General features: G+C 45.4%; 1 protein-coding gene across 1 annotated transcript in view; it reads right to left on the bottom strand.

Moving 5' to 3' along the window:
• Window positions 1-2,409: 2,409 nt before the first annotated feature.
• Window positions 2,410-21,129, bottom strand: part of EBPL (EBP like) — a 30,846-nt gene continuing 12,126 nt past the window's right edge. Inside the window, exons 2-4 of the mRNA XM_032150905.2 lie at window positions 11,275-11,344; window positions 4,792-4,930; window positions 2,410-2,944 (exon numbers count right to left, since the gene is read on the bottom strand). Of these exons, the coding sequence (XP_032006796.1) occupies window positions 2,704-2,944; window positions 4,792-4,930; window positions 11,275-11,344 (450 nt within the window). The 3' untranslated portion in view covers window positions 2,410-2,703. The remainder of the gene's footprint in view (window positions 2,945-4,791; window positions 4,931-11,274; window positions 11,345-21,129) is intronic.

Genomic DNA, 21,129 nt, shown 5'->3' on the forward strand with positions numbered 1-21,129 from the left:
ACAAAGGTTTATGGCTATGGTTAAAACACATCAGCCTGAGTTTAGCCCATGGGGAAGGAAAGAATAACTACTGATAATGAGCTAGAAAATCTGACTGAATAAATTACCAAATAAAATGATATTATTCTATGAACAAAAATAAAATACACCCTGAGCAACATAGTGAGACCTTGTTTCTATTAACAATTTAAATTAGCTGGGCATGGTAGCACATGCCTATAGTCCCAGCTGCTTGAGAGGCTGAGGTGGGAGGTAGCTTGAGCCTGAGAGGTTGAGGCTGCAGTGAGCCATGATCTTGCCACTGCACTCCAGTGATAAGAGAGACCCTGTCTCAATATAAATAAATAAATAAGAAAGTATAACATATATACAATTTATAAGTGTACAGCCAAATGAATTATTGCAAATTATAACTACCCCAAATGAAAAAAATAGGACATTACCAGAAGCCCCTATGACTTCTCCCCATCACGGCACCCATCTTGTTCCCCGAAGGCAATTTCCATCCTGATTTCTTGATTTTTCATTTTTTATTTTCGTTTTTTTATACAGACTAGGTCTCACTATTTTGCCCAGGCTGGCCTTGAACTCCTGGACTCAAGCAATCCTCCCTCCTCAACCTCCCAAAGTGCTGGGATTACAAGTGTGAGCCATTGCGCCTGGCCATCCTGATTTCTAACACCATTGATTAATGTTTTTAAACTTTACATCAATAGAATCACCGAATATGTATTCTTTTGGTCTGGCTCCTTTTGCTCCTCATTATGTCTGCGAAATTTCTCCATGTTGTTATGAGTAGAAGGTTGTTCGCTTTCTTTCGAGACAGGATCTTGCTCTGTCGCCCAGGCTGGAGTGCAGTGGGGTAATCATGGCTCACTGCAGCCTTGACTTCCCAGGCTCAGGCAATCCTCCCCTCAGCCTCCTGAGTAGCTGGGGCTACAGGTGCCACCAAACCTAGCTATTTTTTTTTTTTTTTTCATTTGTGGAGTGAGGGTCTCACTATGTTGCTCAAGGCTAGTCTTGAACTCCTGGACTCAAGTGATCCTCCCGCCTTGGCCTCCCAAATCATTGGTATTACAGGCATGAGCCATCATGCCCAGCTGGTTGTTGGTTTTCATTGCTGTACAGTAATCCATTTATGTATATACCATAACTTATTCATTTAGATTGTTTCCAGCTTGGGATTATTATGAATAATGCTGCCACTTTGGTGCATATATTAAGCATTTCTGTGAGGTACATACCTAGGAGTCAAACTGCTGGGTTACAGGATATAGATGCTTGGCTAAGCTCTGGGGGTGACTATGGGATGACCACAGAATGGACCACCCCCAAGGGTAGCACTACCAGTGAGGCCACCACTGGGGCTACTCAGCCCACAGACCCTTTGTGCTCAGCCATGACTACCTCTTGATACCCAGGGAGTTGGACACTCGGTATAGTAATGCCAAACTCTCACATTTCCATGATCTTACTTGTCTGCACAAAACAGAAAAGAGGGAGAGAGGGTGGGGGTGGCAGGGAGAGAGAGAGAGAGAGAGGGAAGAAGACAGGAGAGAGAGACAGAGAGACAGAAAGCAAACAGTAGAAAGTGGCCTCTATATTTTCACCCTCCAAATCTCTCAAGTACTTCTGAAAGGTAAAACCAATTTGGCATCTGGGACCAGGGCCTGCAGCCTCTGCAGGGTAAGCCTCTGTAGGAAGCCAACCTAGAAGGAGAGTGGAACACAGACTGAGCTATCAGAGCTACAGCATCTGCCACAACACACCAAGGGCCTGGTCTATGTACTGGGCAAGGCAGAGATCAGATCTGTGAGCTTAAGAGTCCAGTAAGAAAGGCAAGCGCTGAACAAGTTAATGTAAGTACCTGCTCCCCCGCCACCACAGAACTGCTAATTCATCTCCCAGACGAGCGTTTTCTAAAACGCAGTGTAATCATGCGTCCCTCTTGGTGCTGAGGGTAAGTGCCAAATTGGTGCTTTCCTTCTCTCAATTCTGTAGAAGGTTAAGGCATGCATTTTGCATATTTGTTTCATGCTCATCTTATTATTTCTCACTCTCACTTTCCCTGTGTTCTTATTTCCTGATTTACTTTTCATCATAATGTATTATGTATTTCTGCAAGGCATCTCCAATCTTCCTCCTTGAAAAAGGACAGATACAAATCAATCATCTGTCTGCGGGGGGCCCCAACGTTTACCCATTTACTCAGGAGGAGTCAGCTCACTCACCAGCACCTATTGTCATGTTTTGTTGGGTTCACAAATTTTAAATAGTATAAATATAAAAACAGAAGCTTTCAATTCATTTCTGGTTTCACACTGGTAACCAAAAAAGACTAGTGAGAAGATTAAAAGATGAGGCAAGAACATGTCCTTTGGAATAAAAAATTCATATAACACTGCAGTATTCTAAGATAATTGGTTTTACTAATGTGGAACAATTAATGCCAGCCATAAAATGTAAAATTAAACATTTTATTATTATAAATTCAAATTTGTTCTCTTTTCCCTATATCACCATTTAATTGAACAACAACACAACGAAAACTGGTCACCTTAAAACCAATTTGAAACAGGTTGTTCAGGAGCAACAATACAAAAACAAAGTGTAGACTGGAATGTATTACATTTTGGCCAAACAAAAAGATTTGATTCATTCTGGCTCATGAAATTAGATAACGGTGTTTATGGTTTTGAAAGTTCACTGAAACTTTTTCACTGAACTGGTTTCTTTCTGATGCATTTTCTTGAGTTCCACCCATGACTGCCACAGTAGCAGTCCTGGGATCAGAACCCACACACCGTTAAAAAAAAACAGGTAAACCCAACAGTAGAGCCAGTTGCTGGTGTTGAGGTTGGGGCTTCTGGTGAGCCACTCTGGGAGGAAGGTCATCCAGCAGCCATACAACTCGCACACGCACAGGGTGATCTGCAGGAAATGCCTGTTGGAGACAAAGAAGCCCGGAATGAACCACCAGCTTGGCACAGTTTGGCATCAGAGTCATGACATCTCGTCTGTAATGGCAGCATCAACAGTCTTCGCTATGAAAACCTCCCTAAGTTGGGCCTCAGGTGTTGGGTGGTGCTATTTTGATGGGGGTAAGTCAATCTAATCAATGAAGGCTCATTCTTTCCTTAGAGGAGCAACACTGCCCTTTCTAGATTATTCTCAGAGTTAAGTAAGGACCCTCAGTGATCCTGACCCATCCTTAGGGAAATTTGGTGAGATCACACCTGACTTAGCACAGAGAGGCCTGACTGTGAATCTCACCATGAGCCATTATAAAAGGGGAGAGTGAGTAATAACCCCTTCCTCAAACAATGTAGCGTAGACTAAATGAGATATGAGGATAAAGGGCCAAGCACTGGGCAAGGGCTCAATAATGCAAATATTACAAATGTTTGAAATAATAAACACATGGGCACATGTAGTAAGTTTGCAACCAGCGTCATGGAGTGAAAAATATGTCAAGGTACCAAGGAAAAATTTAATTTTTATTGCCAACTATCTTTCTAAAATTGGGTGGGGAAGGAAGCTTTAAATAAGACTTCTTCATTACAAGATGGTGGAAAATGGAATGCAGCTGTGCCTACTTGACATTGTTTTAGGGATTCATCTCAAGATAGCAATCTATTCACCCCAGGCCACTCTGTCCCTAAGGAAAGAAAAGGAAGGAAGGGAGGAGAGTTTATAGTCTCTCAGAGTCTGATAGGATGGATAATTTTTTCATCTTTCTTTTTTTTTTGAGACGGAGTCTCGCTCTGTCACCCAGGCTGGAGTGCAGTGGCATGAACGTGGCTCACTGCAACCTCCACCTCCTAGGTTCAAGCAATTCTCCTGCCTCAGCCTCCCGAGTAGCTGGGACTACAGGCACCCGCCACCATGCCTGGCTAGCTAACTTTTGTATTTTGAGTAGAGACGGGGGTTTCACCATGTTGGCCAGGCTGGTCCCGAACTTCCGATCTCGTGATCCACCTGCCTCGGCCCCCCAAAGTGCTGGGATTATAGGCATGAGCCACAGCACCTGGCCTCTCTGCACTCTGCCTGCCTCATACCCTTCACAATCTGCTTCTGAGAAGATTTCCTATTTATCTTGCAAGTCCGACTCCAAATTATATATGATAATTTACTTTTTGTCAAGTGGGACAGGAGTTTTCTTGAATGATTTGGGGGGAAAAGGATGGATGTATTACCGTTTTATTCTCCAAAGTATTGGTGGCAAATCATCCAAGAGCGTTAGCACCATTCTTGCCTCTACAGAGTCTAGGTTGTTATTAAAATAATACTTCTCATATTTTTGATTCTGAAGTCTGAAATGATCCTAGTAGCACCATCACCCTTATCTCACATAAAATAATTTTCATTTCTCTTCTGCTTTTTTGGAGACACGGTCTTACTATGTCACCCAGGTTGGAGTGCAGTGGCGTGATCATGGCTTACTGCAGGCTTGATCTCCTAGGCTCAAGTGATCCTCCCACCTCTGCCTCTGAAGTATCTGGGACTACAGGCGCGTGCCACCACGCCTAATTTTTAAATTTTTTATTACTTGTAGAGACAGGGTCTCACTGTATTGCCTAGGCTGGTCTCAAACTCCTGGGATCAGGTGATCCTCCCGCCTCAGCCTCCCAAAGTGCTGGGATTACAGGAGTGAGCCACCGTGCCCAGCCTCTATTCTTCTACCTTTTATCTAACAAGTATGTGTGGTCACAACCTACTCCAAAGGTCACCTAAGTGTTGGGACATGTAATGTCTCCCCTCCTTCCAGCAGGACAGAAGAAGGGCACCTACCGGTAATATTTTTCTTTGACTATGGCATAAATGAGGAACAATGCCAGAGACCCATCCAGGGCAACGGTCAGAATTTCCACAGACACAATGGTTGGATCGAAATAAACCCATCTTGCATCAGCTTTGCCATATTCTTTCCCTAAAGACAAAATCCATGTTGTTACTCAAATGGCAACACTTTTTATGACAGTTCATGGAAATGACCTTTCTTTCCTTTAAGGTGGAGATAAAATGAGTAATCGCCACTCTCTCTGCATTCTTCACAATGCCTTAGTAGAAGGCGGGAGAAGCCCTGGGACCAAAATGTGTTTACTACCTGACACAAGCACTGAGAACAGCAGCAGGTTACAGGTGTCCAATCATTCAGTTTCCAGCATGCTTTCACATATGCGCCCTCCTCAGCCCCACCCTCTTCAACGTAAGTAGCAGAATTTTAAAAGAATTCAACATGGTCGGGTTTGGAAAGACAATCTCCAGTCATGATCTTGGTAAATACATTGTAATTCCTTACTTCAAAATTTCCATATAAATTCTGTAAGTATAATGGAGATGTCAGAAATTTGTTATGAAGGACATGTTTATAAAAAACACATTTATGGCTGGGCGCGGTGGCTCACGCCTGTAATCCCAGCACTTTGGGAGGCCGAGGCGGGCAGATCACAAGGTCAGGAGATCGAGACCATCCTGGCTAACACGGTGAAACCCTGTCTCTACTAAAAATACAAAAAATTAGCCAGGCGTGGTGGCGGGCACCTGCAGTTCCAGCTGAGGCAGGAGAATGGCATGAACCCAGGAGGCGGGGCTTGCAGTGAGCCGAGATTGCGCCACTGCACTCCAGCCTGGGCGACAGAGCAAGACTCTATCTCAAAAAAAAAAAAAAAAAAAAAAAAAAAAACTTGTTTCTTGGCCAGGCACAGTGGCTCACGCCTGTAATCCCAGCACTTTGGGAGGCCAAGGTGGGCAGATCACTTGGAAGTCAGGAGTTTGGGACCAGCTCAGCCAATGTGGCGAAACCCTGTCTCCACTAAAAATACAAAAATTAGCTGGGCGTAGTGGCGCATGCCTGTAATCTCAGCTACTTGGGAGGCTGAGGCAAGAGAATCGCTTGAACCCAGGAGGCGGAGGTTGCAGTGAACTGAGATCGCACCACTGCACTCCAGCCTGGGCAACAAGAGCTAGACTCTGTCTCAATACAACAACACGTTTATTAATAACAGAAGAGAAACTAGGTGCTGAAGGGACAGTGGGCAGGGAGGGGAGGAGAGAGCCCGGACTGCAGAATGAATCGGAGTGGGCAGAGGGGCGTCTCCGCCCACAGGGACAGGGAACTCACAGTGGCCCTCCCACAGTCTCAGCTGTGCTGCTTGGGGAGCCAGTGTGCTCTTAGAGATCCATCCAGACCCATTATCAGAGTGGTTTCTTCTCGGGAACACCGTGACTCAGAAAGTCTTTTCAGGGCTGGAATGATGGCCAGGTATTGTGGAGGCCATTAAAAATTATTTAATTACTTTCTTAATTTGTAAAAGTGATACATGCTGGTCCTAAGATCTCAAATGATTACAGTGAAAAAAATGGAAGTGATCACCTTGTCTACTCCTTTAATACTGTCTCGCATTATTCAGAAAAGTTGTCATGGCCACAGAGGAGCCTGTGATCTGCTACTGAGCAGCACACAGCTCTTGTCTCATAAAGGCCAGAGGAAGGATCCCTCAGGGCCTGGGACAAAGGTTTCTAACCAAAGGCTGTCCTAAGAGAAAGGACAATAAGAGGATTAGCTATTTAATGGGATAACACACAAGGCATGTGCTGAGGGAATGTTCTGTGAGAGGCCACCGAGAGTCATCAGCCTGTCCTTAGCTGACTGTCTGCAGTCTCCTGTGCCCTTCAATAACTAACTGGAAAACAATGTCATATTGAAACGTTTCTCCCCTAAATTTAAATAGACATACAATAGGTGAAATGTACCAGTTAGTGCACCTAAAATCTAATAAAATATCACCTAGGTAAAATGTCAGTTCTTTAGGAACAAAAAGAGATATTGACCAAGTCTTTTTTTTTTTTTTTTTTGAGAAGGAGTCTCCCTGTTACCCAGCCTGGAGTGCAATGGCACGATCTCGGCTCACTGCAACCTCTGCCTCCCAGGTTCAAGTGATTCTCCAGCCTCAGCCTCCCAAATAGCTGGGACTACAGGTACCCACCACCACACCCAGCTAATACTGATTGATTGACTGAGATAGAGTCTCACTCTGTCACCCAGGCTGGAGTGCAATGGCCAGATCTTGGCTCACTGCAACCTCCGCCTCCCGTGTTCAAGCGATTCTCCTGCCTCAGCCTCCCAAGTAGCTAGGATTATAGACACGCGCCACCATGCCTGGCTAATTTTGTATTTTTAATAGAGATGGGGTCTCACCATGTTGGTCAGGCTGGTCTCGAACTCCTGACCTCAGGTGATCCACCTGCCTTGGCCTCCCAAGGTGCTGGGATTACAGGCTTGAGCCACTGCACCTGGCCTAATTTTTGTATTTTTTGGTAGAGACAGGGTTTCACAATGTTGGCCAGGCTGGTCTCAAACTCCTAACCTCAAGTGATCCATCTGTTTCGGCTTCCCAAAATGCTGGGATTACAGGCGTAAGCCACCGTGTCCAGTCTTCAACAAGTCTTTTTTTTTTTAAGCATTTGGAAGGTATTATGGTAGGCCCTGATAATGCAGCTGCAAGTAGGACCATGTTGGCCCTTAGTGGCCCACATTCTAGTGAGGCTGAAAACCAGGCAGTAAGTGGTGGTTAGAGAATACCAGGGCAGGGAAGAAGTGGCACTGAAGCGAGACTACGAACTTCAGGGAAGACTTCCTGGAGGAGGTGTTCTGATCACTGCCTCTCTTCCCTGTTGGTGAGGGATGGACTTCTGCCTGAGGGCTATGGTGATGGCTGAACACACAACACCCAACACTGGGCAGATGAGATGGAGGAGATTTATTAGTCGCATACACTCAAGGCCCGGGAAAGGAGGACATCTCGCCATGCAGGGCCACATGGGGGTTGCACCTGGGAACAGTGTTCGGGCAGGGGCCACGGAGGCAGGCTTTGCAGTAACAAGAGGAGGGGGTGGGTTGAGCCCTGGTTCCCGAGAGAGGATGTGATTGGCTTGTTTGGATAATTCCATGGGCAGACTGGTGGGAACTGAAGCCTGCTACTGACGGGACAAGCACTTGTCCCCTCCAAATCTGCGCCTGCTCCCCTTGACAGGGGGAGCTATCTGGTTAGGGAACCTTATATGTGGAAGCAGAGTGGGGAGAGAGACTTGCAGTTTGGCCATCTGAGGCCCCCCTGGATCTTACCAGGTATCAAAGCAGACATAATACTGAATCCTGGCCAGGCAGGGTGGCTCACACCTGTAATCCCAGGATTTTGAGAGGCCGAGGCGGGTGGATCAGTTGAGGTCAGGAGTTTGAGACCAGCTTGGCTAACATGGTGAAACCCTGTCTCTATTAAAAATACAAAAATTAGCCAGGCATGGTGGTGCACACCTGTAGTTCCAGCTACTTGGGAGGCTGAGGCAGGAGAATCACTTGAACTGGGAGGCAGAGGTTATAGTGAGCTTACATCGCACCACTGCACTCCAGCCTGGGAGACAGAGCAAGACTCTGTTAAAAAAAAAAAAAAAAAAGGCAGACATAATACTGAATCCTAATTTCAGGCCTTATACCACAAGAGGTGACTCCAAATCGGAGTGGATAATAAGGGTGTTTCAGGGAGGAGCACGTGCAAAGGCCTGGAGCTGAGATGTAGTGTGTCTGAATCTACAGACAGTTTAGCAGAGCTAATGGTGGGGGAAGGTTAATGCCTGAGAGGAAGGTAGGGGATGGATAGTAAGGGGCCCTGGAATCCACCAGTCCCAGCGCATCTCCCTGTGGCATCTCCCTCTGGCATCTCCTCTACTGCTAAACTTTAACCATCTCTTTGCTTACTAAACACTGAAACAATAAAAAGGCAAACAGGAACATTAAAAAGCCTGATGATGTGATGTTTCCATTGATTCTGTGACTGATAACTGGGCTTAGGTGAGGTTTACAAGGAAAAGATGCAAACTAAGGGTCGGGGTAGATTTCCTCAACCAGAGAGTGGAGACCAGGAGACGCTGAGTATTCATGAGGTTTATGGCTGGCCCTGCATCCCAGTGAAGCCTGGCCCTGCATCCCAGTGAAGCCAAGGTCAGAACACAGGTCATCATCAGAAGGTCCTGCCCTAGACACACAGTATCAGAATCTGCATTTGAGTAAGATTCCCAGGTGATTTGGGGCACTTTGGAGTCTGGGAAGTACTACTTGCTTTACATTATCTATGGGATTTTTACTTTCATGAAAATAAAGGACACCTTCATTAAATGAGTTTTTACTGCATTTTGGTTTTTAGAAATAGGGTCTTACTGTGTTCCCCTAGCTAAACTCAAACTCCTGGGCTCAAATAATCCTCCTGCCTCAGCCTCCCAAGTAGCTGGGGCTCCAGGCTTGTGCCATTGCACCCAGCTAGTTTTCACTTCTTTAAGGTGCATAATGTAAACGTGAAGACGATAGAGAAAGCCTGTGTTAGACATTCGCATTTCATGGGATAGAGCCAAATCTGGGCTGTTTGCTTTCTCTCATGCCAGGCAGGGCAGCCAGGGGAGGAGGTGTCAGCACAGCATCTGGCAAAGGGGAGAAGAGGACGCTCAGCAGGGAGGAGCTATGACTCAGGCTGGGGTCCGTCAGCCTCTGGGCTTCACCAGCAATCCCCGAGAAGAGTTTAATGCAGCCAATCAAAAGTGCATAGCTGCATTCAGCTGGGCCCTGGATCTGAAGTGGCTCAACTCTGGTCAAGGGGACTCAGACTCCTTGGCTAGGACTTGAGGCATCAAAAATGACACCTTTTCCTTTGGGACGTACTAATGAGCCTACTCAATTCTCTAGATGTTTCCTAACACTAGTGGTGAACAGGAGTCCCCCACACAGATCCTAGCTGGAGATGATTTTAGAGTCACGAAAGAAATGAGATAAATGGGCCAGGCGCGTTGGCTCACGCCTATAATCCCAGCACTTTGGGAGGCCGAGGCAGGCAGATCACGAGGTCAGGAGATTGAGACCATCCTGGCTAACACGGTGAAATCCTGTCTCTATTAAAAATACAAAAAAATTAGCCAGGCGTGGTAGTGGGCGCCTGTAGTCCCAGCTACTCGGGAGGCTGAGACAGGAGAATGGCGTGAACCTGGGAGGCAGAGCTTGCAGTGAGCCGAGATGGTGTCACTGCACTCCAGTATGGGGGACAGAGTGAGACTCGTCTCAAAAAAAAAACAAAAAAAAAAACAAGATAAATGATGCAAAGTTTCAGAAGCAAAACCTGAAAGCAGTTATCCTGAGAAAGGCAGTTTTATAAACTGGCAAAAAAAAAAAAAAATACCTCTCGGTATTGACACAGTACATGGTAGAATATCGATGCTAATTGATTGAATATTGACTGACAATGAGCATGAAGACTTTTGGAAAGGATCTACAAGACCACAAATATATATGTACAATAAAAAGAAAGTTGATATTAAAAGTACGGGAAAAGCACCCAGTTTAAATGCTACAAGCTCTTCCATCTGCACTCACTACCAACATTTTTTTTTGAGAGAGTTTTCAACTGGATCAAGACTGCAGTGGATGATTGCAGACTCTACTCCTGCCTCAGCCTCCCAAGTAGCTGGGACTACAGACGCCGGCCACCACGCCCGGCTAATTTTTTGTATTTTTAGTACAGACGGGGTTTCACCGTGTTAGCCAGGATGGTCTCCATCTCCTGACCTCATGATCTGCCTGCCTCGGCCTCCCAAAGTGTGGGGATTACAGGCGTGAGCCACCACATCCGGCCACTCACTACCAACATTTTTTATTTTATGTATTGTTTTTTAGAGATGGACTCTTGCTCTGTTGCCCGGGCTGGAGTGCAGTGGTGCAACTGTGGCTCAATGCAGCCTTGAACTCCTGGGCTCAAAAGATTCTCCTGCCTCAGCCTCCTGAGTAGCTGGGACTACAGGTGTGCACCACTATACCTGGCTCATTTAAAAAACTTTTTTTAAAGATAGGGTCTTGCTATGTTGCCCAGGCTCAAATATTGTTTAACATAATAGCTTTATTAAGATGTAATTCACATGCCACACAATCTACCTATTTAAATAATTGGTTTTAGTAGAATCACAGGTTTGAATCACCACAATCTAATTTTAGAACATTTCATTACCCCAAAAAGAAATTCGTGGCCATCAGCAGTCACTCCTCATTTCACCCCACCACCCCCACCCCTACCCTCATTCCCAGGCAACCAATAATCTACAATATCTCTACAGACTCATCTATTCTGGACATTTCATATAAATGAAATCATACAGTATGTAATAGAGGCATTTGACAGTCACACTTGCAATAAACCTCCTCCAACATTTCAAACGCAAACATTTTTAATTACTTACATAAAGAAGCAATCAAGCCATCGGAATTTGCAACGTTTCCTACTAAAGACAAGTAGACAAAAGGGCCTTCCTAGAGAGGAGAAAATGAAGACATGCTCTAATACAGCATCACAACCACAGGATGGCACCGTAGATACATGGCATTGCCTGGCTCCATCCCCCACCCTTCTCCATGGCTCACATCCTGGCCAGAGCCTGGAAACATCCACAAAACCTTGTGGGATACAATCCTGGGGCCTGGTTACCTGGACCTTGGAAATGGGTATGTCTCACCCTAATGTACAATTAATGTTGTTTTTCAATGATTGGCATTGTAAAAGCAGAGATGTGTTCTTATGTGGAAAAAGTGAAATTTTTGCATAAGAGTTTAACTGTTGTATTAAATAGAGTAAGCTCTAGATTATTCCAGGGATCTTAAATCTTTGCGGAGAACCCCACAGAAGTTCGCTTTTTTTTTTAACCCCCCAAAATCTAAGATCTTAAAGAGAAAGGCAATCAAGTTTATATCAGCACTGAGCAATCCTCCCCCCTTCTCCTATATGAGGGCAAGTTTAGGAAGATTTAAAACAGTTACAGGCTACATTTAACATTCAGGTTAGGCTGGGCGCGGTGGCTCACGCTTGTAATCCCAGCACTTTGGGAGGCCGAGGCGGGCGGATCACGAGGTCAGGAGATGGAGACCACGGTGAAACCCCGTCTCTACTAAAAATATAAAAAAATTAGCCGGGCGTGGTGGTGGGCGCCTGTAGTCCCAGCTACTCAGAGAGGCTGAGGCAGGAGAATGGCATGAACCCAGGAGGTGGAGCTTGCAGTGAGCTGAGATCTCGCCACCGCACTCCAGCCTGGGTGACACAGTGAGACTCCGTCATAAAAAAAAAAAAAAAAAAACATTCAGGTTATAAAATATCTGCAATTACAGTTAGTATTTTCCCATCACTGAAGTGCTTCTTTGCCTAAGATTTCTAAAACTAAACAGCTAGAAGCCACTGGGATATCTAATTGTCATGTTGCTCCTTTGAACAAATTTTGCTGCTGGTCAATAAAAACTTTTTTCTCATTCCTTTTAAACAATCATTTGTATGACATTAAAACTGGGTCCTGCCTCCCCCGAGGTCACCACTCTCAACGACATCTCTTTGCAGTTCCCATGGTGATTTCATAATATACTTACACTGCTATTTCCTTTGACTACTAGCGGGAAAAGCTATTGTTCCATTGATACTCCTTCCCCTCCCGTTTCCAGTCCTTTGAGTTTCTGATATATTATTCTATTACTTACCCAAATTTGTAACTTAAGTAAAAATACTGAAAACCTCAGCTCATTCACTCATCAATGTTGTGCAGTCTCTGGGCTTCTTGACCATGAAAGAGTATGACAGCCTCTACCAGGCTCCCTGCACCCTGTTTCCAACTCTCAATTTCTGTCGTTTGCTTGTGCATTGTTGAGACTGATTACATGTCCTTTCTTGTTCTCTAAACATATTTGTTTTCCCTGTTTTATCCGTAACCGGATTCTAAAAGCTGAAAAGTCAATTAACAGCATTTACGATGTTGTGATTATGGAAACAGCGTTCACTGTAATGGGCCACAATTTCTTTCTTTAGGGATCCCGTATCCTGACTCCTGTGTCATTTAAGGATAATGCTGCAAATGAAATATCCTTTTTTTTTCTTTTTCTGAGATCGTCACACTCTGAAGCTGAAGACAGGCTGGAGTGCGGTGGTGCAACCTCAGCTCACTGCAACCTACGCCTCCCGGGTTCAAGCGATTACAGTGCCTCAGCCTCTCAAGTAGCTGGGACCACAGGCCTGTGACACCACACTCAGCTAATTTTTGTTATTTTTAGTAGAGATGGCATTTCACCATGTTGGCCAGGCTGGTCTCAAACTCTGGCCTCAAGTGATTTCCCCACCTCGGCCTCCCAAAGTGCTGGGATTACAGGTGTGAGTCACCGTGCCAGGCTCCAAAAATCATACCCCTTAAAGGACATTAAAAAAAAAAAAAAAAATGAGACAAATAGCTGTGTTTTTAAACAAATACGTACTCCCCAGTCCACTTACTTTGCAACACTCTATTATTACCAGCCAATTTTTTATTTTTAGCAGAGCCATAGGGTGAAATCCATACCACTTCCTTGCTTTGGCCTGAGAAATTTCTACACGAAACACATCCACTGGGCTGGCCAGTGGGGCAATGGGGCTGGGCTGGATTTGACCCTCTCTAGGCCTCAGGCCATCTATCTGTAAGATGAAGGACTTCCTTCCTATAGATTGTGAATCTCATCCTAAAACCAAATGCAACCTCCACTGACGACCTCTTTCACTGGACCCATTAATAAGACGTAGAGTCTGACACTAGGTTGCAGACCTTTCCCCAGAAGCAACTCTGGGTAAGAGCGAGATGGGGAACTGGAAATCAGTAACATGCAGGAACCTATGAGTCTATAACAAATCCGTTTCCTTTTACATCTACCTGTTGAAGCTCTACTCATTTTTCAAATCCCAGCCCCAACCCCCTTCTTCAAGAAACCTTCTTCGACCTCCTAGTGAGAATTAATATCTCACTCTCCTAAAACTCCCATGTGACTAAGTTTGTTTCTGTAACCAGCAGCTATCTGCTCGCTATGGACCCCCAGCTCCCATTGGATCACACATCATTGGGATCTAGAATACTGTCATCTCTACCTTAGAATCCCTAAGAAACATGACATTGTGTTCAGTGTTTGTTAACCTTGAATTAAGTTCATACAACAAATTACTTATAAAGAAGGATGCCCTGAAGAGGCTTTTAGAATGCCTTATCTATTTCTAACTGTATTAATGTCCTAAATGTAAAGATGGAATAATACCTATCAAGTGTAACGAAAATTCATGCCTTCAAATGTTGATCAGGTGTCACCTCCTCCAGGAAGCAAGATTTTACTATTCTCCTGTTGGGAGGTCGGTGCCCTCCTACACAGAAAGCTGCTCACTTGTCTCTTCCCAAAACTGCCAGTTCTCTGAGGGCCAATTCTTTGTCTTTTATCTCTGTATTCCAAATGGCTAACACTTAGTACATGCTAATAAGCGTTTCTTAAAAGAGTAAGAAATAGAAGGGAGAAAACAAGACAGTTAAAAATAATAACAATAATAATAATAATCTGGTTAGAAAATGGGCAAAAGAAATGAATAGACATCTCACCGGAAAGTACACAAAGATGGCAAATAAGCACATGGAAAGGTGTTCAACCTCATTAGCCACCAAGGAAACACAACTTCAAACCACAGTGAGGTATGACCATTTAAACTATCAGAATGGCTAAAATAAGGCTGGGTGCGGTAGTTCACGCCTGTAATCCCAGCACTTTGGGAGGCCTAGGTGGGCGAATCACGAGGTCAGGAGTTCGAGACCAACCTGGCCAACATGGTGAAACCCCACCTCTACTAATAATACAAAACAATTAGCTGGGTGTGGTGGTGTGTGCCCGTAGTCCCAGCTACTTAGGAGGCTGAGGCAGCAGAATCGCTTGAACCAGGAGGCGGAGGTTGCAGTGAGCCGTGATTGTGTGACTGCACTCCAACCTTGGCGACAGAGTGAAACTGTGTCTCAAAAAGAAAGAAAAGGAAAGGAAAGGAAAAGAAAAGAAAGGCTAAAATAAAAAATAGTGGCAGCATAAAAAAAATAGTGGCAACATCAAATACTGGTGAGGATGTGGAAAAACTGAAACAAACACAGATTTCTGAAGTGATAGAAGCGGTACAGCCACTAAAAAAAACTAGAGTTTGGCAGTTTCTTCTAAAACTAAATATGCAATGACCATAGACCCAGCAATTCCACAGTTGGGTATTTCTCCCAGAAAAATAAAAACTTATGTTTATACAAAAACAACTAAATGAATGTTCATAGCAGCTTTATTTGTGGTAACTAAAAACTGATGCCCTTCAAAAAGCCAATCCCAAAAGATTACATAGTGGTTACATTTATTTTTATTTCTGTATTTATTTTTTGAGACACAGTTTTGCTCTGTCACCCAGGCAGGAGTGCAGTGGCTCGATCTTGGCTCACTGCAACCTCCACCTGCCATGTTAAGGGATTCTCGTGCCTTAGCCTCCCAAGCAGCTGGGATCACAGGCATGCACCACCACGCCCACCTAATTTTTGTATTTTTAGTAGAGATGGGGTTTCACCATGTTGGTCAGGCTGGTCTCGAACTCCTGACCTCAAGTGATCCACCCACCTCAGCCTCCCCAAGTGCTGGATTACAGGCTTGAGCCACCATGCCCGACCCTGTGGTTACATTTATATAACATTTTTCTGAAATGATAGATTTTAGAAATGGAGAACATTATTAGTGGTTGCCAGGGGTTAAGGGATGGAGGTGTGGGGTGGTGGGATGTGTAGTTACAAAAGGAAAACACTAGGGATCCTTGTTACTGCTGGAACTATTCAGTACCTGGCCTGTTGTGGTTGATATGTGAATCTACCCAGTTGATACAATTATATAGAACTTAATACACACACACACACACACACACACACACCCACCCACCACACAAAAAAACTGAGAAGTCTGAAAAAGATCAGTGGACTGTATGAATGTCCATACGATGGTTATATTATACTATAGTTTTACAAAATGTTTGGTACCAAAATAATCAAAATAGAAAATAACTTTTTTTTTCTTTTTTTAGACAGTCTTGCTCCCCAGGCAGGAATCCAGTGGTGTGACCTTGGCTCACTGCAACCTCTGCCTCCTGGGTTCAAGCAATTCTTCTGCCTCAGCCTCCCAAGTAGCTGGGGTTACAGGTGCCCGCCACCATGCTTGGCTAATTTTTTGTATTTTTACTAGAGATGAGATTTCGCCATGTTGGCCAGGCTGGTTTCGAACTCCTGACCTCAGGTGATTCACCTGCCTTGGCCTCCCAAAGTGCTGGGATTACAAGTGTGAGCCACTGCACCTGGTCGAAAATAATTTTTTAAAAACCCACCAAAATGTTAGCATCATGGAAACCTGGGAAAAGTAAACAAGGGACCTCTGTATTATTTCTTACAACTGTATGTGATACAATTACCTCAAAATAAAAAGTTAATTAAAGAAACAGAGAAAGACATGGGAGAAAGAGTACCATGACTAAGTGAATGGGCTTTTTCTTTTGCAACTGTCAGGACTTAAAAAAAAAAAATTTAGAATAGGCCAGGCTCTGGCCTCAGAGAGCTTATTGTCTAGTTGGATAACAACGACTTCCAATTCAATAAAGGATGGAGGAAGATGAGGGAGCTGTAGTTGGGACAGTGAGGAAAAATTTCAGAGGGAGGCAGGCCTAGATGGGCAGACTGAGACGTAGGACAGGGATGGAGCCCAGAGGATGGTGTGAGGCCCGTGGGTCCAGCTTTTGCCCTGCTCAGCCCTGTGGCACAAACAGTAGTGCTCAGGGGTACTGTGTACATTAACAATGTGTGCAACCATCACCACCATCCATTTCCAGAACTCTTCATCTTCTAAAACTAAAACAATGTGCCCACTAAACGCTAATTCTCCATTTCTTCCCTCTCTCAGGCCAACACCCAGCACTCTACTTTGTGCATCTATGAATCTATTTTAGGTACCTCGTGTAAGTGAAATGAGACCAAACAGTCATGCTTAGCCTTACAACGGTGATATGCTCTGAGAAATGCATCATTAGACAGTTTTGTCATTGTGTGGACATCATAGAGTATATTCACACAAACCTAGGTTGTGTAATGCTTACCTCACACATAGGCTATATGGATAGCCTTTTGCTCCTGGGTTACAAACCTGTACAGCATTACTGTACTGAATACTGTAGGAAATTGTAACACAATGGTATTTGTGCATCTAAACACAGAAAAGGTAATGCATTGCACTACAACATTATGACAGCTATGATGTCCCTAGGCAATAGGAATTTTTCAGCTCCATCATAATCTTATGGGACAACTGTGGTATATTCAGTCCCTTACTGACTGAAATGTCCTTATGCAGTGATGACTGTATTTGTCCTTTCATGTCTGGGTTATTTCACTTAGCATAGCGTCTTTTAGGTTCATCCATGTTGTAGCATGTGTCAGAATTTCGTTCCTTTTTAAGGCTGAATAATATTCCACTGTATGTAGGCACTGCATTTTGTTTATTCATTTGCTGATGGGCATTTAGGTTGTTTCCATTTTGGGGTTATTATGGCTCATAAGTCTGCTATGAACACTGGTTTGTTGGAGTGCCTGGTTTCAATTCCTTTGGGTGTATATGCAGAAATGGAATTGCTGGATCTTAAGGTAAATGTTTAGCTTTCTGAGGAGCTCCCACACTGCTTTCTGCAGCGCTGGCACCATTTTGCATTCCCACCAACAGTGCACCACAGTTCAAACTTCTCCACATTCTTGGCCAACACTTGTTATTTTCCTTTGTTGTTATTTTTTTTTAATAGTAGTCATCCTAATGGGTGTGAAGGAGTATCTCACTGTGGTTTTGATTTGCATTTCCCCTAATGACCGACTAGTGATGCTGAACATATTTTCATGTACATATTGACCTCTTTGGAGGAATTTCTATTCAAATCTTGTGCCTACCTTTGAGGTTTTTTAAATTAAGAATGTAAAAGTTTTAAAATGGAGATATCATCACTTGGAAATTGAAACCACTGGGCTAGACTGCCCCATGGGCAAGATTAACCAATAATTCTCAAAGCATTTGGTAAAGCAGAACAGGGGCCATTTTCACAAGAATCTGAGAACGAGATCTGCCCAGCCATCATGAGGGCAAGGGGTCTGCAGTGATTCTTGAGTCCCCCTTCCCCTGCTGCCTGGTAACCTCCTCTTCGGTCTTTAAAACCCCAGTGAGGCTGGACGCGGTGGTTCACGCCTGTAATCCCAGTACTCTGGGAGGCCGAGGCAGACAGATCACAAGGTCAGGAGATCGAGACCATCCTGGCTAACACGGTGAAACCCCGTCTCTACCAAAAATACAAAAAGATTAGCCGGGCATGGTGGTGGGCACCTGTAGTCCCAGCTGCTGGGGAGGCTGAGGCAGGAGAATGGCGTGAACCCGAGAGGCGGAGCTTGCAGTGAGCCCAGATTGTGCCACTGCACTCCAGCCTGGGCGACAGAGTGAGATTCCATCTCAAAAAATAAATAAATAAACAAACAAACAAACAAACAAACAAACTCCCAGTGAATCCTTCCTTCCTCGGTGCCACCTCTAGGCCTGGACAGAGTCTTATCACTCACCAGACTGCATGACAATGATTTGTTTCCCTCTCTACTTTCACTACTAGTAAAGCTCCTTAAGGGTGGGCCAAGGTTGATTACATGCAATAAACACCGAATACACATACAGTGAGATTTTATAGATAATCCCAGGCTGATTCTCCAGACTTTCCACAGCTATCCCTGAATCATGTGGTATTAGCCGGTCCACCTAATTCCTTAGTCCTTCTTAGTTTTTTTTTTAGTGATAGCAGAGATGACATGGGTCCAGAGGTGTGACTTGCAAAAGTCCTTTGTTGAAACATTCTGTATATAAAAAAAATGCTCTCATGTGATTTAAAAAATAGGACCACTGCACACACGGGGAGGTCTGGTGGGTCAGTGTGCACTGGCACTGTCTAAGCAGGTCATGCTTTTCCGGGAAGGGGCAGTGGTTCTACATGAGGACATTGCCCTTGTGTTTTATGTAAAAAAGAAGCCAAATAGACCTATAAACACTTGGCTTTTCTTCATGAAGTAGGTAATACACCAGTAGCAACTCTCTGATTCTTCCCTGAAACAACGCTAAGAGTTGGTATCCCTTCCCTAGATCATCATACTTGTCCACTCCCACTGCAGCCCACGCCAATCCTGCTGCACCCCACCCCAGGAAGGTCATTCAGATGAAAGTCAGAAAAAGCACATGGTGAAAAGGGGGTGAGTGTGCCAATATCAGAGTTCCAGGTGACATCTCTGAACATTCTGTGATTCTGAGACTGGCTGGCTCTTACCCTAACAGAACTCACAAACATAAATCAGCAAAACACAGGCCCACCACTTCAGGCTGCACCATCCACAGCTGATTCTCATCAATAACAGATTCCATGCAAAAACGAACCAACTAGGTGTGGGAGGCAGAGGCCCTAGCTTCAGAATGAGACCTGCTATTATGGTTTTAAAGATTATAAGGGCTGGAAGTGGTGGCTCACGCCTGTAATCCCGGCACTTTGGGAGGCTGAGGCGGGCAGATCACCTGTGGTCAGGAGTTCAAGATCAACCTGGCCAACACAGTGAAACTCCTTCTCTACTAAAAACACAAAATACAAATATTGTGTCTGGAATTGGTGGGTTCTTGGTCTCACTGACTTCAAGAATGAAGCTGCGGACCCTCGCGGTGAGCGTCACAGTTCTTAAAGATGGTGTGTGCAGAGTTTGTTCCTTCTGATGTTTGGATGTGTTTGGACTTTCTTCCTTCTGGTGGGTTTGTGGTCTCGCTGGCCTCAGGAGTGAAGCTGCAGACCTTTGGGTGAGTGTTACAGCTCTTAAGGCAGTGCATCTGGAGTTGTTCGTTCCTCCTGTCTGAAGTTGTTCATTCCTCTCAGTGGGTTCGTGGTCTGGCTGGCCTTAGGAGTGAAGCTGCAGTACTTTGCAGTGTTACAGCTCATAAAGGCAGTGCGTACCCAGAAAGTGAGCAGCAGCAAGATTTACTGAAAAGAGCAAAAGAACAGAGCTTCCACAGTGCGGAAGAACACCCAAGCCAATTGCCGCTGCTGGCTGGAGCAGCCTGCTTTTATTCCCTTATCTGACCCCACCCACATCCTGCCGATTGGTCCATTTTACAGAGAGCTGATTGGTCCGTTTTGACAGGGTGCTAATTGGTGCGTTTACGAACCTTGAGCTAGACACAGAATGCTGATTGGTACATTTACAATCCTTTAGCTAGACACAAATATTCTCCCAGTCCCTACCAGACTCAGGAGCCCAGCTGGCTTCCCCTAGTGGATACCGCACCAGGGCCGCGGGCAGAGCTGCCCGCCAGTCCTGCACCGTGCCCCAGTGCTCCTCAGCCCTTGGGCGGTCAATCGGACCGGGCGCGATGGAGCAGGGTGCAGCGCCCGTCAGGAGCGGGGGTGGGGGGAGCGCTGGCTCGGGCATGGCGGGCTGCAAGTCCCGAGCCCTGCCCCGTGGGGAGGCGGCTCAGGCCTGGCGAGAATTCGAGCGCAGCGTGGGCGGGCCAGCAGCGCTGAGGAACCCAGCGCACCCTCCACAGCTGTTGGCCCGGGTGCTAAGCCCCTCACTGCCCGGGGCTGGTAGCACCAACCGGGCGCTTGGAGTGCGGGGCCCACTGAGCCCGCGCCCACCCGGAACTCTGCTCGCAAGCGCAGCACACGGCCTGGGTTCTCGCCGGCGCCTCCCCCTCCACACCTCCCCGCAAGCAGAGGGAGCCAGCTCCAGCCTCGGCCAGCCCAGAGAGGAGCTCCCACAGTGCAGCGGCAGGCTGAAGGGCTCCTCAAGCGTGGCCAGAGTAGACGCCGAGGCCGAGGAGGCACCGAGAGCGAGCGAGGGCTGTTAGCACATTGTCACCTCTCAATATTAAAAAATACAAGAAAATAAAAATTAGTCAGGCATGGGTGGCACATGCCTGTAGTCCCAGCTACTTAAGAGGCTGAAGCACAAGAATCACCTGAACCTGGGAGGCGGAGGTTGCAGTGAGCCAAGATCGTGTGTGCCTGTGCCTGTGTGACAGAGTGAGACTCCGTATAAAAAAAAAAAAAGACTATTCAGGGGCTTTTGAATAAAATCTGCTCTAACGACGCAAAGACCTAAGATCAAAGCCACTGAAAGCACTAATTACTATTTGCCAGGCACAAAATTATCTGTAGAATTGTAGAG

The sequence above is a fragment of the Hylobates moloch genome, unplaced genomic scaffold (genome assembly GCF_009828535.3).
Source record: "Hylobates moloch isolate HMO894 unplaced genomic scaffold, HMol_V3 SCAFFOLD_4, whole genome shotgun sequence".
Lineage (NCBI taxonomy): Eukaryota > Metazoa > Chordata > Mammalia > Primates > Hylobatidae > Hylobates > Hylobates moloch.